Source organism: Chiloscyllium punctatum, chromosome 29 (genome assembly GCF_047496795.1).
Source record: "Chiloscyllium punctatum isolate Juve2018m chromosome 29, sChiPun1.3, whole genome shotgun sequence".
NCBI lineage: Eukaryota > Metazoa > Chordata > Chondrichthyes > Orectolobiformes > Hemiscylliidae > Chiloscyllium > Chiloscyllium punctatum.
The window spans coordinates 63,822,184-63,842,622 of NC_092767.1; the positions used below are offsets into that span (position 1 = coordinate 63,822,184).

The 20,439-nt window shown below is 39.9% G+C and overlaps 1 protein-coding gene across 12 annotated transcripts in view; it reads right to left on the reverse strand.

Moving 5' to 3' along the window:
• LOC140454477 (ryanodine receptor 1-like) overlaps positions 1-20,439 on the reverse strand; it is a 400,334-nt gene that overhangs the window by 247,672 nt on the left and 132,223 nt on the right. For all 12 annotated transcript variants that reach the window (XM_072549257.1, XM_072549253.1, XM_072549254.1 and 9 more), the window contains 11 exons: positions 17,271-17,487; positions 15,187-15,291; positions 14,339-14,442; positions 14,158-14,241; positions 11,396-11,555; positions 10,029-10,176; positions 8,805-9,010; positions 7,949-8,123; positions 6,820-7,028; positions 2,797-3,158; positions 1,578-1,704 (listed from right to left, as the gene is read on the reverse strand). In XM_072549257.1, coding sequence (XP_072405358.1) covers positions 1,578-1,704; positions 2,797-3,158; positions 6,820-7,028; positions 7,949-8,123; positions 8,805-9,010; positions 10,029-10,176; positions 11,396-11,555; positions 14,158-14,241; positions 14,339-14,442; positions 15,187-15,291; positions 17,271-17,487 — 1,897 coding nt within the window. The remainder of the gene's footprint in view (positions 1-1,577; positions 1,705-2,796; positions 3,159-6,819; positions 7,029-7,948; positions 8,124-8,804; positions 9,011-10,028; positions 10,177-11,395; positions 11,556-14,157; positions 14,242-14,338; positions 14,443-15,186; positions 15,292-17,270; positions 17,488-20,439) is intronic.

The window sequence follows — 20,439 nt, forward strand, 5'->3', positions numbered from 1 at the left end:
GATTTGTCTGGGGTGTTTGTTATTACATAGGTGAGGCATTAAATGACCTACAGTACTGTATAGGTTGATGTACTGGACAAGCAACTGTACTCAGTTTGCACCAGTCATTAAACTGAATTCAATAAATCAAGCAAATTGTGGGATTACACCAGGAAACAGTGTCTAATATCTTTCACAGATACCTTTATAGATTTTTGTTTAAATCAACCTGTTTAGACATTTTCTGACACATCTCTGGGTTAGGTGGGACTTGAATCCAGGAACTCTGGCTCAGAGGTAGGGACACTACCACTGCACCACAAGATCATTCAAATTCAACACGTGACAGTTCTGTAAACCTCTGCAGTGGTAAATTGTTGCAAAATGGTTTACTGCCACTTGTTCTTGCAGAGCAACTCAGTGCAGCAAACATACACTGTCTACATCCCAAACTAAAACAGCTACAATTTCCAGGCCCACTTTTGCTCTCAAAATTTAGATGACTTTCACTTTGACATGGGAACACACTATTCAAGCGTACTGGCAATTCAAAAGGGGGGAGTTTGAAAAATACCAGTACCACATCGGACAGGGAAAGGTTTCAAGAGGTCATAAATTGATTAATGGAATAGAGTGGACAACTTTTTATGCATTTAATATGGCAAAGTTGTACTTTTAGAAGAAGAAACAGTGATATGTAATATCTATTTATTAGAAGGATGCTGAACAGTGTGTGGAAAACAGAAAACAAAAATCAAAAAGGAGCAAAAAGCGCAAATAGATAGAGTGGTTAAAAATGACATTGGCATTTTGGGATTCAAAAATCCAAACAAAGCACAGGAACAAAAAGGCATTGATAAAATTTATTCAAAACAATATACAGAAGAATCTCAAATATCTGAAGGACATGGGCAAAGAGTATTTTGTTTGGTTAATCGAATTTGGGATAATCGAATGCCGGATAACATTCTTTATCCAAGCATCGGGGCCTTGCGATCTTGCTAGATAATCTGATATTCAGATAATCGAATGCCAAATAATCAAGGTTCCTCTGTAGGTAGCTCCAGTTAAAGTTCTTAATATAAGTTAGGCACCACATTGTAGAAAGGGCCTTAAAGTCACATCATGAATTCACAAATCTGAAAACTTTTAAAAATCTTTAGCTTACATTAAAATTTTCTTTAGTATTTGAAATCTCAAGTGACATTTATTTAAATTATGTCCACACTCAGGGGGAAAAATAAATAGCAGCTATTTTGATTGAACAGTTAATTTTGCTGACACCGTATTCTGAGAGATCGGAAATAATATCATGTCCTTTAGATGGCATAGGGAATTGTTCAGGGAGATGACATTGCAACTTACAAAGAGACAGCAGAGGAATTAATATTGAATTGCTCTGTAAAGATAATCATCTGATGTCATAAACTATTTGGACATATTAACCAACTTTGTAAATAGATTACAATATCTGCTGTCTTGCTTACAAGTGATTTTTAACTTTATGAACTTTCATGCCTCAGTCAATAGTTTTGAATGAAATTGGTTTAGTTGTTTCTGCCATTTTATAGCTGTTTTAATGTTTGCAGTTGATTTACCGTTGTTGTGTTCAAAATAATCTCAGGGTCATCCCTGTCATCAGGCACAACATCCTCTATCAGGCGAGGGACAGTTGGTATAACTGGAGGTGGAGCAATAAAGGCAGGTTTCTTTTTAAATAGGAACCTAAAATACACCAAACATGAATGAGTCAGACCATGATGCAAGTAATCAAACTTTAAACACCAATCAACACTGGTAGTTAAAAAATAAACTCTCTCTAAAAAATAACCTCTTCTTCAATGCAGAAGAATCATAGCCAAATATCCTTTAAAGTGGTAAAAGCACTGGGGAAGAACTTTTGTATTCTAAAATACAAAAAAAGACTTTGTTTAACCTTTTTGTTTTACAAGTTAGATCTTCTCTTTAGTATGGAAATCTCAGAGGTCAAGTATCCCTGATTTATGATGGACAGGGGAGTTCAGCATTATGAGCAGCTGGCAGAGATAGGCAGAAAAAAGTGGAGGTAAGCCATAAACAGATTAGTCCTGATCTTAGTGAATGCTAGAGTAGGCTTGAATGGCCAAATGGCTTCCTCTTGCTCTTAATTCTCTTGTTTCTGGTTCAAATTGGTACATATACATACAATGGCACATGCGGCACATATGAGTTTTAATGAGTTTTCAATGTGATTAATAAAATACATTTTAGAAGAGACTTCTGGAAAAGGTAAACACGCAGAGAATTAAGGAAATAGTGCAGATAGAAATAAGGCTGAAATATAGAATCAGGGTAGGGACAAAGATTCTCAGACTGGAATGATATAACATTCCACAGGTATGGTAAAGGCAAAGTTCCATAGTCCACCTAGACCACACGACTGCTCTCAGGTGAGGGGAGAGGTTGTGAAGAAGTGTCCTTCATGTAACCTCACCTGGTGCAGGAACTGAACCCATGCTGTTGGCATTACTTGGCATCACAAACCAGTCATCCAGCCAACTGAGCTAATCGAACCATTATTATGGGTGTGGAATATGGAGCAACAAAACTGAAATTTGCTCATGGCATTAAATTGGGAAGCAATATGGCAAATTACGACAAAGACTTTGAAACTTATAGGCTTTTTTCTAGAATCATATCTAAAACATAACCTAAGCTTCTGGTCCCTGCAGCCAACATAATTTTTAAAAAAACCTGCTGCCAACAGGTACTGGTTCTAATGCTCAGGATTTTCTCAGTAATCTTCTTGACCCACCCACAGAGCTCAGACGTACAAACCTCGATTTCGTTTTACTTTTCTCAGAGGAGGAATCCTTATCATTTTCGATCTTGGCCACCTCTTTGGGTGCTTCCTTTGGGAGATCCTTTTCATTGGTCGGTGTTTCCGTTTGTGTCCGACTGGCTGACTTTTTCAGAACTTCAAATTCTGAGTCCACATCAATATCTTCAACTTCTTCCTCTGGGATTGTCATTCTGGTCAATGGTGTAGTGCCAGGGGTGCACTTGAATGTATCATGGAACTCAACGGGCAGGCTGAGGCGCAAGAACAGCATGTCAGTGTTGCTGTTCTGAGACCCAAATGTTTTATGAGAAACTTTCAAGCAAGGAGGGCTGTCAACTGTTCCATCAATTCTTGTAACCTGCAAACAAAAAAAAACAGGATTCACTTTGTAAGACTGAATACTCCACAACCACAATCACGGGAAGCAATATCACAATGCAGTATAAGTACTGCTGAGAAAATACATCATTTTGTCAAAGTTTACATTTTACACCCATCAGAACAATTTTTTTTATATTCATGGGATGTGGGTGCCATTGGCTGGGCCAGCATTTATTACTCATCCCTAGTTTCCATTGAGAAGGTGGTGGTGAGCTGTCATCTTTAACTGCTACAGTCCATTTGAAGTAAATAGATTCACAATATCATTATGAAGAGAATTTCAGGACTTTGATCTGACAACAATGAAGAAACAATATATTTCCGAGTCAGGATAGTGTGGCTAGCTTGGAGAGGAATTTTCAGGGCGTGGTGTTGCCATGTATCTGCTCCCTTGTCCTTCTAGATGGTAGTGGTTGTGGTTTTGGAAGGTTTTGTCAAAGATGCCTTGGTGAATTTCTGCAATGCATCCCATGACTGCTAAGCGTTGGTTGTGGAAGAATGATTTTTGTGGATGTGGCACTAATCAAGTGAGCTGCTTTGTCCTAGATGGTTTCAAATTTTTTTGAGTGTTGCAAAGACTGCACTCATCCAAGCAAGTGGGAAGTAATCCATTGCACTCTTGACTTGTGCTGTGTAGATGATGCTTTGGAGTATCCAGAAGTGAGTTACTCACTGCAGTGAACAGATATGCCCATTCTCCATGCCAATGCCTCTACCACACCAGAATCCAGTTGTCATCCATTCAGCACTCTCTTCTCATACAACATTAAATGTAGTTTCTCCTTCACATTGATAGTTCTCGCAAATTTGTCTTGGTAAGTGCCAAATGAAAAGTTTGACTATTTTTTTCAGCAAAACTCAAGTTTTGTACTCCCATACACCAAACTTGTCACTTGATATAATTAACTTTAATCAGCATTGAGGGCACATTTCAAAAGAGAATGCTTGTTTTAAAATGAATTTTACATTTATTTAATGGATATTACCCAGCTCCAATAAGATTGATTAATCAGAACTTCCATATGGTCCTACATATGGTCATATTTATTCCATAGAAAGTGCATAGAATCATTAACCAATATCAAATCGGGGAAAAATAGCACTGCAAAAGTAGAGAAAGTTTGAACAAACTACACTGTGGAAATTACGTAACAGAGTTAATCTATTTGATCCAATAAATCAGTTATTCTGTTAAGCCTTTGTCCTTAATCCTCTGTGCCTACTGTTTTCCCATTTCTTTTATTTCCCTTACTTTCAACTGTATATCTAATCTATTCTTAATTCTATCACGGGTTCTGCTTCAATAACTACCTCTGTTACAGCATTTCAACGCCTGTGTAAAAACGATTTCCTCTAATCGCCCTCTACTTTCATGAAAATGGCTTCAATTTTTCAAATCTGCTCTCATCCCAGGCGGCTTTACAGAAAAATGCAAATAGAAAAGGCTGGAACCATTTATGTAGCATTTGTAAAGAGAGAAATGAGTGCAATATTTTAACCTAGCTGAACTGATAGGAACATAACTGGTTTTAAACAGCCCTGAGAATGTCCTCCTCCCCCACTCCCAGAGAATAAACTCGCACAGCTGAAAATTAGCATTACGTTCACATTGGCCATTGATTTGAAATTTTAGTCTCCTGAAAGGTGGCATTGACTAATAACGCAGACATCTGGATTTCCCACAACTTTATAACAAGTATCTTCTTGCCCCCGAATACACCTCACTCGGAAGCTGGCCTGATGTCTCAGACGTTGGCTTGACTTACAAATGGGGTGGGAAGTACTTCAGAGCTAGCCACAGGACCAGGTAGGTCAAATTCCAGATCTAGGGCCATGGGGCAGTAAGTCTCCAACACAATTCACTCCAATTGGACCTTTATAATCCATGAGGTGAAGGTGTGTCTGTATGTGTGTGCACAGGGGTGGGGGAATTCCTAATTCCTAGCCTACAAGCAGTGCCCATTGTATCAGCCTGTTCCTGCCCACCAAGTTCATTTCCTCCTACCTTGGCTCTATCCTCTCTCCACTTATCCATACTCTGCCCACCTACATCTAAGATTCCTCTGATACACTCCACCACATTGACAATTTCCAGTTCTCTGGCCCTAACTGTCTCCTGTTTATCACGGATGCCCATTCCCTCTACACCTCCACTCCCCACGAGCATGGTCTGCAAGCTCTCGGCTTCTCCCTCAACCAGAGGCCTGAACACTCCCCATTCACCACCTCTGCCTGGCTGAACTTGTTCTCTCACTGAACAACTTCTCCTTTAATTCATCTTTCTTCTTCAATGTTTGTGAGAAGATTTGTAGCTCAGGTGCTCGTTGTTGTAATTCTGTTCGCCGAGCTGGGAATTTGTGTTGCAGACGTTTTGTCCCCTGTCCAGGTGACATCCTCAGGACTTGGGAGCCTCCTGTGAAGCGCTTCTGTGATCTTTCCTCCGCCATTTGTAGTGGCTTGAATCTGCTGCTTCCGGTTGTCAGTTCCAGCTGTTCGTTGCAGTGATCGGTATATTGGGTCCAGGTCGATGTGCTTATTGATTGAATCTGTGGATGAGTGCCATGCCTCTAGGAATGCCCTGGCTGTTTGGCTTATCCTATAATAGTAGTATTGTCCCAGTTGAATTCATGTTGCTTGTCATCTGCGTGTGTGGCTACTAAGGAGAGCTGGTCGTGTCGTTTCGTGGCTAATTGGTGTTCATGGATGCAGATCGTTAGCTGTCTTCCTGTGTGTCCTATGTAGTGTTTGGCAGAGGAAAGATCACAGAAGCGCTTCACAGGAGGCCCCCAAGCACTGAGGATGTCACCTAGACAGGATACGAAACGTCTGCAACACAAATTCCCAGCTCGTCGAACAGAATCATCTTTCTTCTGCCAAGTCAAAGGAATGGCTATTGGCACCTGCACAGGCCCCAGTTATGCCTGCCTCTTTCTGGGGTATGTGGAACAATCCTTGTTCCAGCTTCACAAAACCCAGAAGTCAGCAGGCTAGAACAGGCTTCCAAAAATGTCTGGACTTTTCCCCAGTCTGACTCTCCTACTTGCTGCCACATGCTCGCCCCCATTTTAACAATCGTCCCATCAATCTCTCCACAGATACCACCCAACTTGTCATTTTTATTTTTCTTACTATTTATGCATGGCATGTGGACCACTGACAATGCCAGTATTTGGTGCCTTTCCTAAACTGCCCTTTGAAAGCAGTTAAAATGTCAATCACATTGCTGAGAGTCTGCAGTCACACTTACACCAGATTTCCTTTCCTGAAGTAAAGGCCCATTAGAGAATCAAATGGAATTATTTCACGACAATTGATATTAGTTTTATCCATATCGTCACTGGAAATAGATTTCAATTCCAGAACTTTTTTAAAAGAATAATTGAATTCAAATTGTATTAGCTGCTGTGATGGGATTTGAACCAGTGTCAAATCAGCACAGTATTAGCCTCAGGCTCTGGATAGAATATCACCATTAAACCACTGTCTCCTTGATTATTCAATATTTTTCTGTAGGGTGAAGCGTGGAATTGCACTCAGTATTAGATGTCCAATAAAATTTTGATTACTGACTACGATTGAATCACTCACTAGTGGTTTACACCACTCCTACACTTCACTATTTTTACTTTGAACCTTACCTCAACATGACTGTGATCAGTGGGAACTGGAACAAACTGAGGCAAACTTTTGCTGAACCACATTGTGATGGGCCGTTTCATATTTACAGCAAAGGGTTCAAAGCCTTCTTGCAAACCGCATATGGTGAAATATCTCAGGCTGCTAACGTCTTGGCCCAGGTTAATGCGTCCGACCTGAGAAAGGCCCAGGCTGCACACAGGAACAAATCCTGAAAAGGCATAGCATGTCAAACACAACATGGAAATGAAACCAAAGACAAAATACTCAGGTTGGCACCAAGGAGATATCTATTTCCCTGTTGCCTCAGAAATTAAGTCCTGTATGGGAGGTCATGGTCAAACTTCCTGACATGTCATCTATTAGATTAGATTACTTACAGTGTGGAAACAGGCCCTTTGGCCCAACAAGTCCACACCGACCTGCCAAAGCGCAACCCACCCAGACCCATTCCTCTACACCTAAACTACGGGCAATTTAGCATGGCCAATTCACCTAACCTGCACATTTTTTTTGAATTGTGGGAGGAAACCGGAGCACCCGGAGGAAACCCACACAGACATGGGGAGAATGTGCAAACTCCACACAGAGTGTCGGCTCAGGCGGGAATTGAACCAGTGTCTCTGGCGCTGTGAGGCAGCAGTGCTAACCACTGTGCCACCATGCTGTCCACTAAGGGTCCATTAAGGCCCTTAAATAGTCAATTAATGACCACTTAAGGGCCTCATCAACTGTAGTCAGTTAAGTGAAGCTGAGACCATAAGTTACTGAATGGTAGAGCAGAAATGAAGGGCCTCTCCAGTTCCTATGCTTGTAAATTAATGAGAATGTGACAGGAAAACCAAATAAAATCTTGAAAGTCAAAAGGTAGCCATCAAAAAAAATTTCAACAGCAGCCCCCCAAAAATATTGTTAACCCTTCTACAAAATGCATGTATGCCTAACAATGCAGATCGACGAGATACAATCTATTACAGAAAGTTGTTAAATCTTTGTACATTCCATTATAACTTCTTTCATCATCCAACTGAAACTAGATACACACAGTTGGGGGAACTCAGAGCCAAGCCATTCGTCATCTCTAGAGTAAATCCTTCTTGGCATCTTTCCAGTTCCCAGGCAAGAACTCACCATCGCCTATTTCGATGTCTTTGAAAGCCAACTCAGACCCAGAGTCTCTGATAAGCATCTCTCCATTAAGTGTGAACATGATGTTCATTTCATGTAGGTCAATCATGCAACCAACCACATCACCTGACTGCCATGTACGACCAAATGGTTCACTCCCTATATGCCAGCGCTGACCCTGCAGTATAAAACAGTCACAAAGAGCAAAAGGAAAGTTAAGACCACAGATGATGACTGGAGCTTGTGGCCAGCATGAAGTTTATTTGGATGTAATTTTCACAAACTAACAGATTAAATATGAACTGAAAATGACAAAATTAAACTTCATGGTTTATGGCAAGCAGAGATTTGCTGAATATTTTTCATTGCCCCGGCACAATGCCGTCCTTGAGAGTATTAAAAGTAATGGCTACCTGCTAAAGCTTCTAGCTATCAATGATAATGCACATATACAAAAGGAAATTATAAAACTAATGTTTAGAGTAACTATCCCTATCCTTAACAAATATTTATTTTAAAATTCTTAAAATAATCAATGGCAGCCTTTGCTACATGTTACTTTGTTTTGTGCACTACTACTTGAAAGATTAAGTTTAGGTCAAGGTCAAGCTGGATGGCTTAGCAAAGTATGAAATCCACCAGAGCTTGCACTTGCTCACTGTCCATTGATCATTTCTACACAAAGTATACCAATGAGATCTAGTCATCAACTTTGGCTAAAATGTTCTAAAATTTTTACTTTATATTGATCATCTCACAGGAAGAGCAAGATGATAGAGGGCTTTCACTGTCATGTAACTACACCATACAGAGTGAGTAGCTAGTTTCAAGAGAATTGGAAAAAGAAAGTAGAACAAACCTTAAATCCATTAAAAACAAAAGCAAGATCATCAGCTCCTAATGGTAGGTCAGGTCTACACTCGGGTCGTGCCCATCCTACTCTCATTTCTCCTATGGTCACAGCTTCAAACTCAAAGTACCATTTGCCACTCTTCACTGCATATGACTTCTCAGCACGGAACAGCCGAACCTTTTCATTCCGAGTTATACCTGGGACATGGGCAGCTAGCAGAACAAATCACAACCAGGACAATTAAAATATCTTTTTTTAAATGCAGCAGCACTTTAACATAATAAAGATAAGAAGTGTTAATTTTTATACCCTACTATATATACAGTCAGTAATATTTACAAGGTTCCTGTGATTAATCAAATATTCCCAAAATTTGCTACATGTGCAAAGTGCTTTTCTTTACTTCCCTGCAAGGCAAAGGAAGTGAATTAGGGGTGTGTGAATGAGGGCGTTTGAAACTTCCATATCTTAGCAGAAGCATTTAACATAATGGCTATATGTGGGTTAGGTTAAAAGATAAGCTATAATATTTGAAGAAATTTCCACTTACTATAGAAGTGTAATAGATATAAAATGAATAATCGTGTAATTTGCAGAGAACTATTAAGACTGTTTGTTTATCTGGAACTCTCAGAAACAGAATTGCACAATGTGATCTCAAAACACCAATAAATATCTGAAAATTTTGCAAAATTAGAATCTGATTAACGGTAACTGTAAAACAGGCCTTGATAATGAACAGCTAGTATATTTTACTTCCACAGGAATTTGTAAACAAGCACATTCACAATTTTTCTTCAATTTCACCAAAAAGAGACTATCAACACATTTTCTATTTGCCATCTTTTCTGTAACTAACTGACAGTTTTGGCAGCACCAAATGAAATTAATTTTCATATTACCCCACCTGTGCTGTGCACTAACTTGCCTTTGAACAAAAAGGGTTTTCCAGCCTTGACCAATAATGTTGAAAAAGGAAGAAAGGTTTGTTACGGATTTCCACAGTTAACTTACACAGAAGTTTACATCTAAAGTTATTTGAATGAGTCAAGTACATCCTTTTGTGAGAACAAGTAAACTAAACAAAAATTTAACAGTTATTCAAGTACTGCTAATTTACGTTGGACAAGGTATTACTGAATTTTCCAACAGTCACTACAGCCTTGACCAATCCATTATTTATAGTAGATGATTATCAAACTGGTTGATTCAGGTTTTAAGTTTACATACTGGCTTCTTGATCTGGTGGCTCGATATTGTAGCCATAACCAATCAGGGTGCGGACAGCCTCATTCAAACTGTCTCTGTTTGTTTTCTTAGTACGTTCATCCAGGAGGTTGTATGGTACAAGGCGAGGATTTCTCTTATTACCAATATCCTGTAAGCCAAAAGTAGTAAAATTATTTTGCTGAAAAAGGGAAAGTTATTGGATCTAAATTTCATTTTCAACACAAGTGTCATTGCTGAATACTACAGCTCTCTCAGAATTGTATTATTTCATGCCTTAACACCAAATTAGAAACTAGTGTCAGTAAAAGGTTGCTACCCTCTCAGTAATTAAGTCATGATGTGAAAGTGCTGGTGTTGGACTGGGGTGGACAAAGTTGAAAATCACACAACACCAGGTTATAGTCAGAAAGGTTTATTTGGAAGCACTAGCTTTCGGAGCGCTGCTCCTTCATCAGGTAACTGTGGAGTAGGATCATAATTAAGTCAGGCTTCTCAGAGTCCAGGAATACTTGATCCACAGTGATTAAAACAAAACCTTTGTTTAAACGGAGGTATGCAGTTGCCTTTGAAATGGTTTGTCTCCCGAGAGGAGACTGAATCTGTTAAAGCCAGAACTCAACGGAATCAAGACAGGATAAGGTTATGTTTGAAAGTTTTAGAATTATATTTCAACACGGGTTCACCAACTTTTTTGACTCAGAATTCCCTACAATGGACACAGGAGAATCATCAGGATTAAGTAGACTGATGACGCTTCTTCTTACGTCAGGTTATTCAAACTCTTCATAGTGGTGTTTACTTGTCACTAGTCAAAAAGTGTGGTGCTGGAAAAGCATAGCCGCTCAGGCAGGAGAGTCTCTTCATCACATTGCTGATGAAAAGCTTATGATCGAAACATCGACTCTGCTCCTCGGATACTGCCTGACCGGCTGCACTTTTCCAGCAACACACTTTTTGATCTGATCTCCAGCATCCTCCATTCTCACTTTCTCCTACTTTACTTATCTCTATTTGATGTTATTGCTTAATAAGTCTTTGCAATGATCTATTCCACTGAGTATCAGAAGACAACTCATTGGCATTTTCTTGAATACTTGCTTAGTTCAAATCATTATCAAGTGAATCAATACAGAATTAAAGACAAAAACAATTTGTGGCAATGCTGAATTCCTCCCAATAACACAAGACAAATGTGCGGATTTAATACATCAACAAATGTTTGCCTCCAATAAAAATGAGGAAAGGTCTGCATAACATATTTGAGATTCAAAGAAATAGGGTGAAAGAATATCTAAATATTTTGAAATGTAATAATTCAATTACCTATGCACTCTTAAGATGTGAAATACATTTCTAGATCCTTTTACCTGCAAAATACTGTATGTCCATCCTTGACGGATGCGGTCCCTTGCCCAGACGTTATGACCATTTTCAGCCAATTTGTCCACCAGAGTATTTTGAGCTGGAGTCAGTTTGACATGGGCAAGGTCAAGTGGAGCAGGCTTGTATCCATTTGACATCAGGTACCTTTTGGAAAAATGAAAGAGTCTTTAATTAAAAAAATTAACTGATGCAAAGGGAAAACAGTCCTATTTCCTATGTGCATTATGATTTTTATAGGTACTGACTCTTATATTCACTATATATTTATACTGGCATAAAAGTAACAGAAATATGAACGAATGAAGAGTATTGAATGTCTATACATTGGAAGTGGCAATTGACAGTTCAACACTAAGCTAAAATCACTTACGCAGATTCAGTTTAGAGATGGAAAGACAGTACATTTCCTTTCCTGAAAGTAGTTTCATGATCAAATTCTAACTGAGATACATCACTTTATGTCAACTAAATATGCCTATGTAATCTAAGAGCCTGAGAAGTGAAAACAGTGATGGGTTAATAATAAACAGAGGTGGCAGCCTCCCATCTTTTAAGACTATGCCTTGTGCTGTGTTGGTCAACTTTGTAAAGCATCACCTGATGTGACTCAAAAGCCTGCAGAGGAAGTGGGTGAAAAGATGCACAATTTGCTGGCCTCTGATTTTACGGAGTTTCTTATCGGCCAACTCAGCTATTTTGCTCCCTTCTTCCTTTCCAAATAGTCAGCATTCAAAGCGCATTACCACCAGAGACTGTTTCCAAGTTTCACTGTCAACGTTAATGTCCACTATCTTCATGTCTCACTTTCAGGAGTCTGTAGATGATGATTGGACATTCAGGTGGTCATAACCCTGTGGCTGATCCACTATAAAGAAGCTCTTTGGGCAAACAGCTTTTATAGATCAGATGAATGTTGCCAAACCAGTGCAGAAATTGTTATCTTAGCAATCGGTATATCTGAGGAAAGCAAAATGTTCCTGGACCAATACGTTACTGATCTGGTCCTCCCTAAAGATGCCGAGGACATAATCAGAGAGAGCTAAAGGTGAAAACTGTTTAGTTTATTCGCCTTCCTAACATATATTGTACAGGTCCCACCACTGTACCAGATGTGCACTGAGGACACAGATTTGGTGTAGATTCACATTTTCATACTCTCAGGCAAGTAGCTACAGTTTAGCAAAATATTACTCAGCCTAAACAGAATAGCTGCTGCTTTTCCAATGTGTGTATTGACTTCAGTATCTAGTAACAGATTGCTGGTGATTGTACAGCCTACGTACATAAGATCTATTGGCATTGCCAGAATCACATTGAAAATGTTGATGGCCCTGCGTTTTGTCTTTCTGATGCTAATGGGCAAACTGAGTGCTTTACTGGTATCTTAGAGACTGTCCATTTGCCAAGGTAATCCTTGGTATGAAATGCTATTGTGGTATTGTCAGCATAGATCTTGATGAGGTTATGGCGTACCTTTAGGTCTCAGACAAGCAAGGCTGAACAGTTTACTGTCAATTCTGATAAATAAGTAGACACTCTCTGTAGGTGAATTGAAGGTCTACTACAGCAGCAAAGAGACGAACATGCCAAAGACAATTGATGTTAGATCACAACCCTATTTGACCAAACTGTGGATCTTAAGTGGCTGAAAATATTGTTCCATCACATTGGACGTTACCCAGCAAGTTGTAATGAAAAGCCACCAAATTGAGTAGCTATAGGAGGCAACTAATTTTCTCCAGTCACTTAAATAGAGTATCTTTGCTCACATGGTCAAATGCCTTGGTGATACTGACCAAAGCATTTCATAGAGGTTTACTGTGCTCATAGCATTCCTCTTGCAGTGGCCAGACTAATAAGATCATGTCATTGGAGGTTTTCCCATGGGATTAATACAATTATGAGAGCACATTAATTAGTACAGCTTTGCAAAACCAATTTATTGATATCTTGTGACTTTTAAACACAAAGATTCTAGCCAACTATTAGATTTTCATGTTCACACTCAGCTCTAAGGGACATGTTAGTATCAGTTTTTCAGATCAAAAATCTTTTTTTTTCACTCCCACGGAGAATGGAGGCATTCACTACAAACCAGTTAGATCAGTTGGAGGACAAAGCAAAAAAGCTGTCAGAACAAATCAATTTTTTGTTACTTTCCAGGCATATTGGCTGCACATGTTTAAGGGGAACCAAATTTGTGGAAGTCACACAGTTAAATTACTACTTTTAGACTCTTAAGCCTGCCTATCGCCAGAGCGGTTGCTGGGAGAATTGGCCCTCAACAAAAGGTTAAATCAGGTAAAGAACTATCAAGGGGAGAGGTTTGCACAGGGAGGGGGTAGATTTAATAAGTCTGGAATATAAAGCTAGTTTCAGTAACATGACCACGATCACTGAAAGCTTTAATAACTCATCTGTTTCATTAACAGTTTTTCGGAAAAAAGTGCAGCTGTCTTTATTCAATCTGGCTGACAGTTATTCCAGGCCCATAATAATGTAGTTGACTCCTATTTGCCCTCGGAAACTGCCAAACAAACCACTCTGCCAACATCCCACGAAAGAATAAATTAAACAAAAGACAAAGTGTGTACAAATATCCGGTAATACATCACAGACTACCAAAGGAAATATTTCTTACTTCATGTGGACACATCAGGTCACTCTCTGGCTCACCACATTTAATGTAAACCATCTATACATAATTTATAAATACTTAACAGTCTACGAAACAAACAAAACCTACGATTTGGCCAATTTAATTTTCTTCAGATTTTCTTCTGCCTTTTCATCAGCCATTCCAACATGGCAACCCAGCGCTAACAGTGTTCTGAGGAGAGATGTTTAAAGAAAATCAGTTTTTTTAACATACGTCTAATAAGCTGGAGCAAGATCATGTCAAGTAAGCAGAATTAGATGGTACTTACTTCAGAGTTTCCCCTGACATTTGTAAGTTGTAGTTTCTCTCAGCCTCGGGCAGTTTGTTAAACTCCACCAAACAAGGATGCAGTTTCTTGTTGTCATCTCGAATCTACAGGTAAAGAAACACAATAATGAGTGTTCGCATGGTTCATTCCATTGTGAGAATGGAAAGACCTGCTGTAGCAGTATGTTTTGAAATAAAAAGGAACACACCCTGATGTGCATCCAAATTTAAAACATGTAAACAATTACGTGTTAACAAAGGCTTAATCATCTGGAGATAAAAATCCCTTGCTTCACATTGGGTATAATATGATTTCATAATATTATTAAAATAATCATGAATAGAATTCAATCAAAACACATTAGTACAATTTGGGTAGTGATGATGCTTTTTTTGGGCTGTTATTAAATTGTTTTATGATGCAGCAGGGTGCTACAATTCCTTTCTGCCTGAATTCCAGAGGCAGGATTCGGTAAACATCTTTAAAGAGTCAGATAAGAAGTTGTTGAAAACTGCTTTTCAATTACAGCATCATACCTGACCAAAATTTTAAGGATTTTTCTTCATCTCCCCTATTTATCCTGATGGCTTAATTGATTACAACAAGTAACAGAAGTTCGGTTGCGTCAGAAACTTTTAAATCAGGCCATGTCACCTCAAGTCTGGGCTCAAGACTCATCTTTTTCCAGAAAATTATTGGCCAACAAGTCAGTCAATAATTTTCAGTTTCCCCTGAGAAGACACTGTTCTAGCAGTTTACTTCCAGGAATACTTACTTGAACATTAACACTTTTAGTACATAATTAGTTCTTACAGTTGAGACATCATAATTAACAAGACTTTTCTTACTATTCCATATGTCCAACCCAACTCAATCTTTGTCAAAGACCAAAGTTCATGGATATTTTCAGCTAATTTCTCTCGTATCCTCTCCAGGTGAGGCGGTAGGACAATCTAGATAAAAAGGAGGAAAGGAACGCTTACTGAAATTAAGCCTTATTTTGATGACAGTTGAAACCACATTTCCTCAATATAACTACAAGAAGTTGACATGGAATTTAATTATTTCATAGAAAATATAAGCACAGTGATGTCAAATCATTAATTGGGGCAAGGACAGATGAAATATTATTTAGTTTTGCTAACTTCTCAGAATCACTAGCTTTAAATCAATAATGAGGAGCTACAGATATATGGTTAATCAACTTCTCTGAACTCAAGCAGATATAAAAACATACAAAATAAGGAAGCATTTGAAAAGCAACTGCAGACCATTCTATCACTAGCTTCTAGGGCTTTTTGTTTACCAATGGCAAGAGACATCCATACCACACAGATGCCAGGAATGATTATATCCAACAAAAAAAAAGTCTAGCTATCAATCCTTGACATTCAACAGCATTACAGTCATAATCTACATCCCAAGGATGAAAATGAAGTTCTCTCCAGAGTGCCTCCCTACTCCCCCAACCCTCAACAACCAAAGTCCGGTATCTAACAATGTGGAGTTCCCTTCTTTCATAAAAACGAAGGGCTAGGGTGGTAATTCCATTCACTGGAAAACCTGGCCCAGAGTGTGAAGGAAAATAGATATAACCCCTTTTTTTTAAACAAAGCTATGTTACAATTCTAGTGAAACCGGCGAACAGAACCACAAACAATTAAATGCTAGAACTGTATCACAAGGTTTACATTTTTCAAAGCAAATACAATTTATTGTATATCAAAAGAATTTAATAATATAAGCACTACTGGCTAAACATCATAGCTTATAAACTTAATTCTAATTTTAACTCTTTCTCTACACCCAAAAAGTATCCATAACTTACTCTGAGGTTAATTTGTTTTTCCTGCGACCAGCTCAAGAAGTATATTACAACTCTCTGGAATTCGCTCTGATTTCTCTTCGATGTTCCAGCTATTTGCCCAGTTACAAAATCACATGGGATTCCTTCCACTTAGCTTTTGGCTAAACAGTGCTCCAATTTCTTTACGAACCTTATGACTCAATTGCACAGCACCAAAATGGGCTTCCATGTGACTCCTACAGTTACAAACATCACGAAATACCGTGGTTTCCCACAGTTATGTTTCCAAACTGCAACCAAGTTAATTAAGCTCAGAATTCCAACTACAAGATGAACTGCCTTTTATTGAGAGGATTACTGTAGATTTCTTCTCATAGCTTCCAGCTTAACAAACTTTCCAGTCATTCTTCCACTTTTTAAAACTTTTTGTCTCATACAAAACAGGAGTCTCACTTTCAAATTCATCACAGACCACAGATCTAACATTTATTCCGTTTCAGATGTAGATCTGGTTTCTATCTCATGACTTCCAAGGTGCTCCAAGGCATATAAGACACAAAGCTGACACAGCCTCTTAGCTGCTTTTCCCAAACCAGCCTTGCCTGCTGGATCTGCCGTAACTGAATTCACAATAACTCAAAACCAACAATCTCACTAAGCTTCACCGATCCCCAGGGAAATATGACACGCAATCTGTTGACAGATAGAAATAAAAATTAACAATCTTTCAATTTCAAAGCTTTCCTTCACTGTGGTTTAGCTAATAGTGCTTTCATTACTAAATTTTTTTGAAATACAATAAATTTTATTTGCTTTGAAAAATGTAAATCTTGTGACACAGCATAATTTGTATCTTCTATTGGCATAATTGCAGACATCATGTCTCCAGTTCTTACTGCTTTCAACAATATTCAAATTTTAAATAATACAATACAATTTATAAAATATCACTACAGTATTTCAAGGGATCTACATATTATTGTCAACTTGTGACTATTTTGAAGTTAAAGTAAGCAGCTTCAACAATTAAGTTTTTCAAACCAGTGCAAGCAAATTCAAAAGTTGGAGAAATGATGACAGCGATAGCATTTGAAAAACTGAAAGATAGATGCTTCATCTAATTACCTGGGCTGTATCCACAGGAGACGGGGCAAATGCAGTATGTGATAATGACTGTGTGGGTCCCAGAAGATTTCGAATACCATTGAAGTCATGCTTGTACTCCTTAATGGGTTCAATTCGGATTCTTTCCTTTGGCAATAATGCTTCATAGCAAGGACAGTAACCAGGAGGAGGCAAGAACTTGAAATCTCCATGTCTACCACCCAACAAGAATCGGACCCTGCAAGCCAGCAAGAAGTGATGTACAGGACCTATAAAATCTATATGCAACAGCTCAAAGTTTGTGAGAAGATTTGTAGCTCGGGTGCTCGTTTTTTTTAATATAGATTAGATTACTCGTTGTTGTGGTTCTGTTTGCCGAGCTGGGAATTTGTGTTGCAGACGTTTCGTCCCGTCTAGGTGACATCCTCAGTGCTTGGGAGCCTCTTGTGAAGCACTTCAGTGATGTTTCCTCTGGCATTTATAGTGGATTGTCTCTGCCACCTCCGGTTGTCAGTTCCAGCTGTTTGTTGCAGTGATCGGTATATTGGGTCCAGGTCGATGTGCTTACTGATTGAATCTGTGGATGAGTGCCATGCCTCTAGGAATTCCCTGGCTGTTCTCTGTTTGGCTTGTCCTATAATAGTAAGTGTTGTCCCAGTCAAACTCATGTTGCTTGTCATCAGAGTGTGTGGCTACTAAGGATAGCTGATCGTGTCGTTTCGTGGCTAGTTGGTGTTCATGGATGCGGACCATTAGCTGTCTTCCTGTTTGTCCTATGTAGTGTTCTGTGCAGTCCCTGCATGGGATTTTGTACACTACATTGGTTTTGCTTTTGCTCATGCTGGGTATCGGGTCCTTCATCCTGGTGAGTTGTTGCCTGAGAGTGGCTGTTGGTTTGTGTGCTGTTATGAGTCCTAGTGATCGCAGTAGTCTGGCTGTCAGTTTGGAAATGTTCCTGATGTATGGTAGTGTGGCTAGTTTTTTGGGTTGCGACATGTCCTCGTTCCGTTGTCTTTCCCTTAGGCATCTGTTGATGAAATTGCGCGGGCATCCATTTTTGGCGAATACATTGTATAGGTGTTCTTCTTCCTCTTTTTTTGCAGTTCTGGTGTGCTGCAGTGTGTTGTGGCCCTTTTGAACAGTGCCTTGATGCAACTTCTTTTGTGTGTGTTGGGGTGGTTGCTTTCATAGTTCAGGACTTGGTCTGTGTGTGTGGCTTTCCTGTAAACCTTTGTGGTGAATTCTCCGTTTGGTGTTCTCTGTACCATCACGTCTAGGAATGGGAGTTGGTTGTCCTTTTCTTCCTCTCTTAGTGAATCGGATTCCTGTGAGTGTGGCGTTGATGATCCGGTGTGTGTTCTCTATTTCTGTGTTTTTAATCATTACAAAGGTATCATCTGACCCAGAGTTTGGGTTGAATTTGCGGTAAGACTGTTTGCTCTAACCTTTGCATTACCGCTTCTGCTATGAGTCCAGAGATGGGTGAGCCCATGGGTGTGCCGTTGATGTGTTCATATATTTGGTTGTTGAATGTGAAGTGTGTTGTGAGGCACAGGTCCAGTTGTTTGAGTATGCCGTCTTTGTTGATATGTTCCCCGTCCTGTTGTCTGTTCTGTATGTCCAGCAGGTTGACTATTGTTTCTCTAGCTAGGGTTTTGTCGATAGAGGTGAACAGTGCCATTACATTGAATTAGACCATAGTTGTTTCCTTGTCAAACAGAGAACAGCCATGGAATTCCTAGAGGCATGGCACTCATCCACAGATTCAATCAATAAGCACATCGACCTGGACCCAATATACTGACCACTGCAACGGACAGCTGGAACTGACAACCGGAAGTTGCAGATACAAACCACTATAAATGCCGGAGGAAACATCACAGAAGCGCTTCACAGGAGGCTCCGCTTTTCGCATCAGAGAGCGGTGAGAGCTGGGCGGAAGTGAAGGCAGAGCGCAAAGCCGGTCGGGAAGGTAAGTGATTGTTATTTGAGTGAGTGTGTTCTCGACCCCAGGTCCTACAAAGTAGGGCCTCCCTCCCACCCTCCTCCTCTAACCTAAATTAAAAGTCCACAGACTTGCCCCAAAAAGACGGTCCAAGGAAGTTCCTGTGGATTGAAGAGTGAGGCTTTAGCTCAGGAGTCTTTGACAAGGAGGTTGAGTGAAGTGATTACGCCACAGTTGAAGAGGGTGAAGACATGACTGCCAAGTTGGTTCAGTGTGCTACGTGCTTGATGTGGGAGGTCAACGACTCTGGTGTGTCTGGCTCGTATAAGTATGGAAAGTGTGTGCACGTTCAGCTACTGACAGAGCATATTGCAGAACTGATGAAAGAACTCGAGGACCTTAGGCTCATCCGAGAGAATGAGATCTTTCTGGACAAGACCTTCAGCGAGGCTATTACACCAATCGTACCAGAAGACAGCAGAAGAGAGCAGACGATGAGGAAGGCAGAGAGGAGACAGGTGCAAAAGACCCCAGGGGAAGTACCTGTCAGGAACAAGTTGAATCTTTTGGAAACAGTAGAGACAGATGACACTGTCAGTCCACGAGGCAGCCAGGTCTGTCAATCAGAAGTTGGCGTGGAGACAGAGCGGAAGAGTTGAACATCGCACAGAGCAGTGGTAATAGGGGACTCCATAGTGAGAGGAACTGACCTGGGTTTTTGTGGCAGCAAACGGGACTTCAGGATGGTGTGTTGCCTTCCTGGTGCCAGGGTTAAAGACATCATAGACAGAGTGCAGGAAATCCTCAAGGGCTAAGGTGAAGAGCCAGAGGTGATGGTACATGTCGGCACAAATGATGTCGGGAAGAAGAGGAGGAACATACTACAGCGGGACTTTGGAGAACTAGGCAGAAGGCTGAAAAGTAGGACATCCAAGGTGGTTATCTCTGGTTTGCTTCCAGTTCCTCGGGCTGCTGAGGCCAGAAACAGGGAGATAATGGACTTGAACGTGTGGCTGGGGAACTGGTGCAGGAAGCAAGGATTTAAATTCTTGGATCACTGGGGTATGTTTTGTGGTAAGCACAAATTCTACAAGAGAGACGGTTTGCACTTTAATGGGTTAGGGACCAGCATTCTGGCAGGCAGGTTTGCTACTGCAGCACAGCTACGTTTAAACTAAGTAGCGGGGGTGGGAGGGGACAAACTGGATGTTTAAGAAGGAAATTGGAGAGAAAGTTAGAACAAGG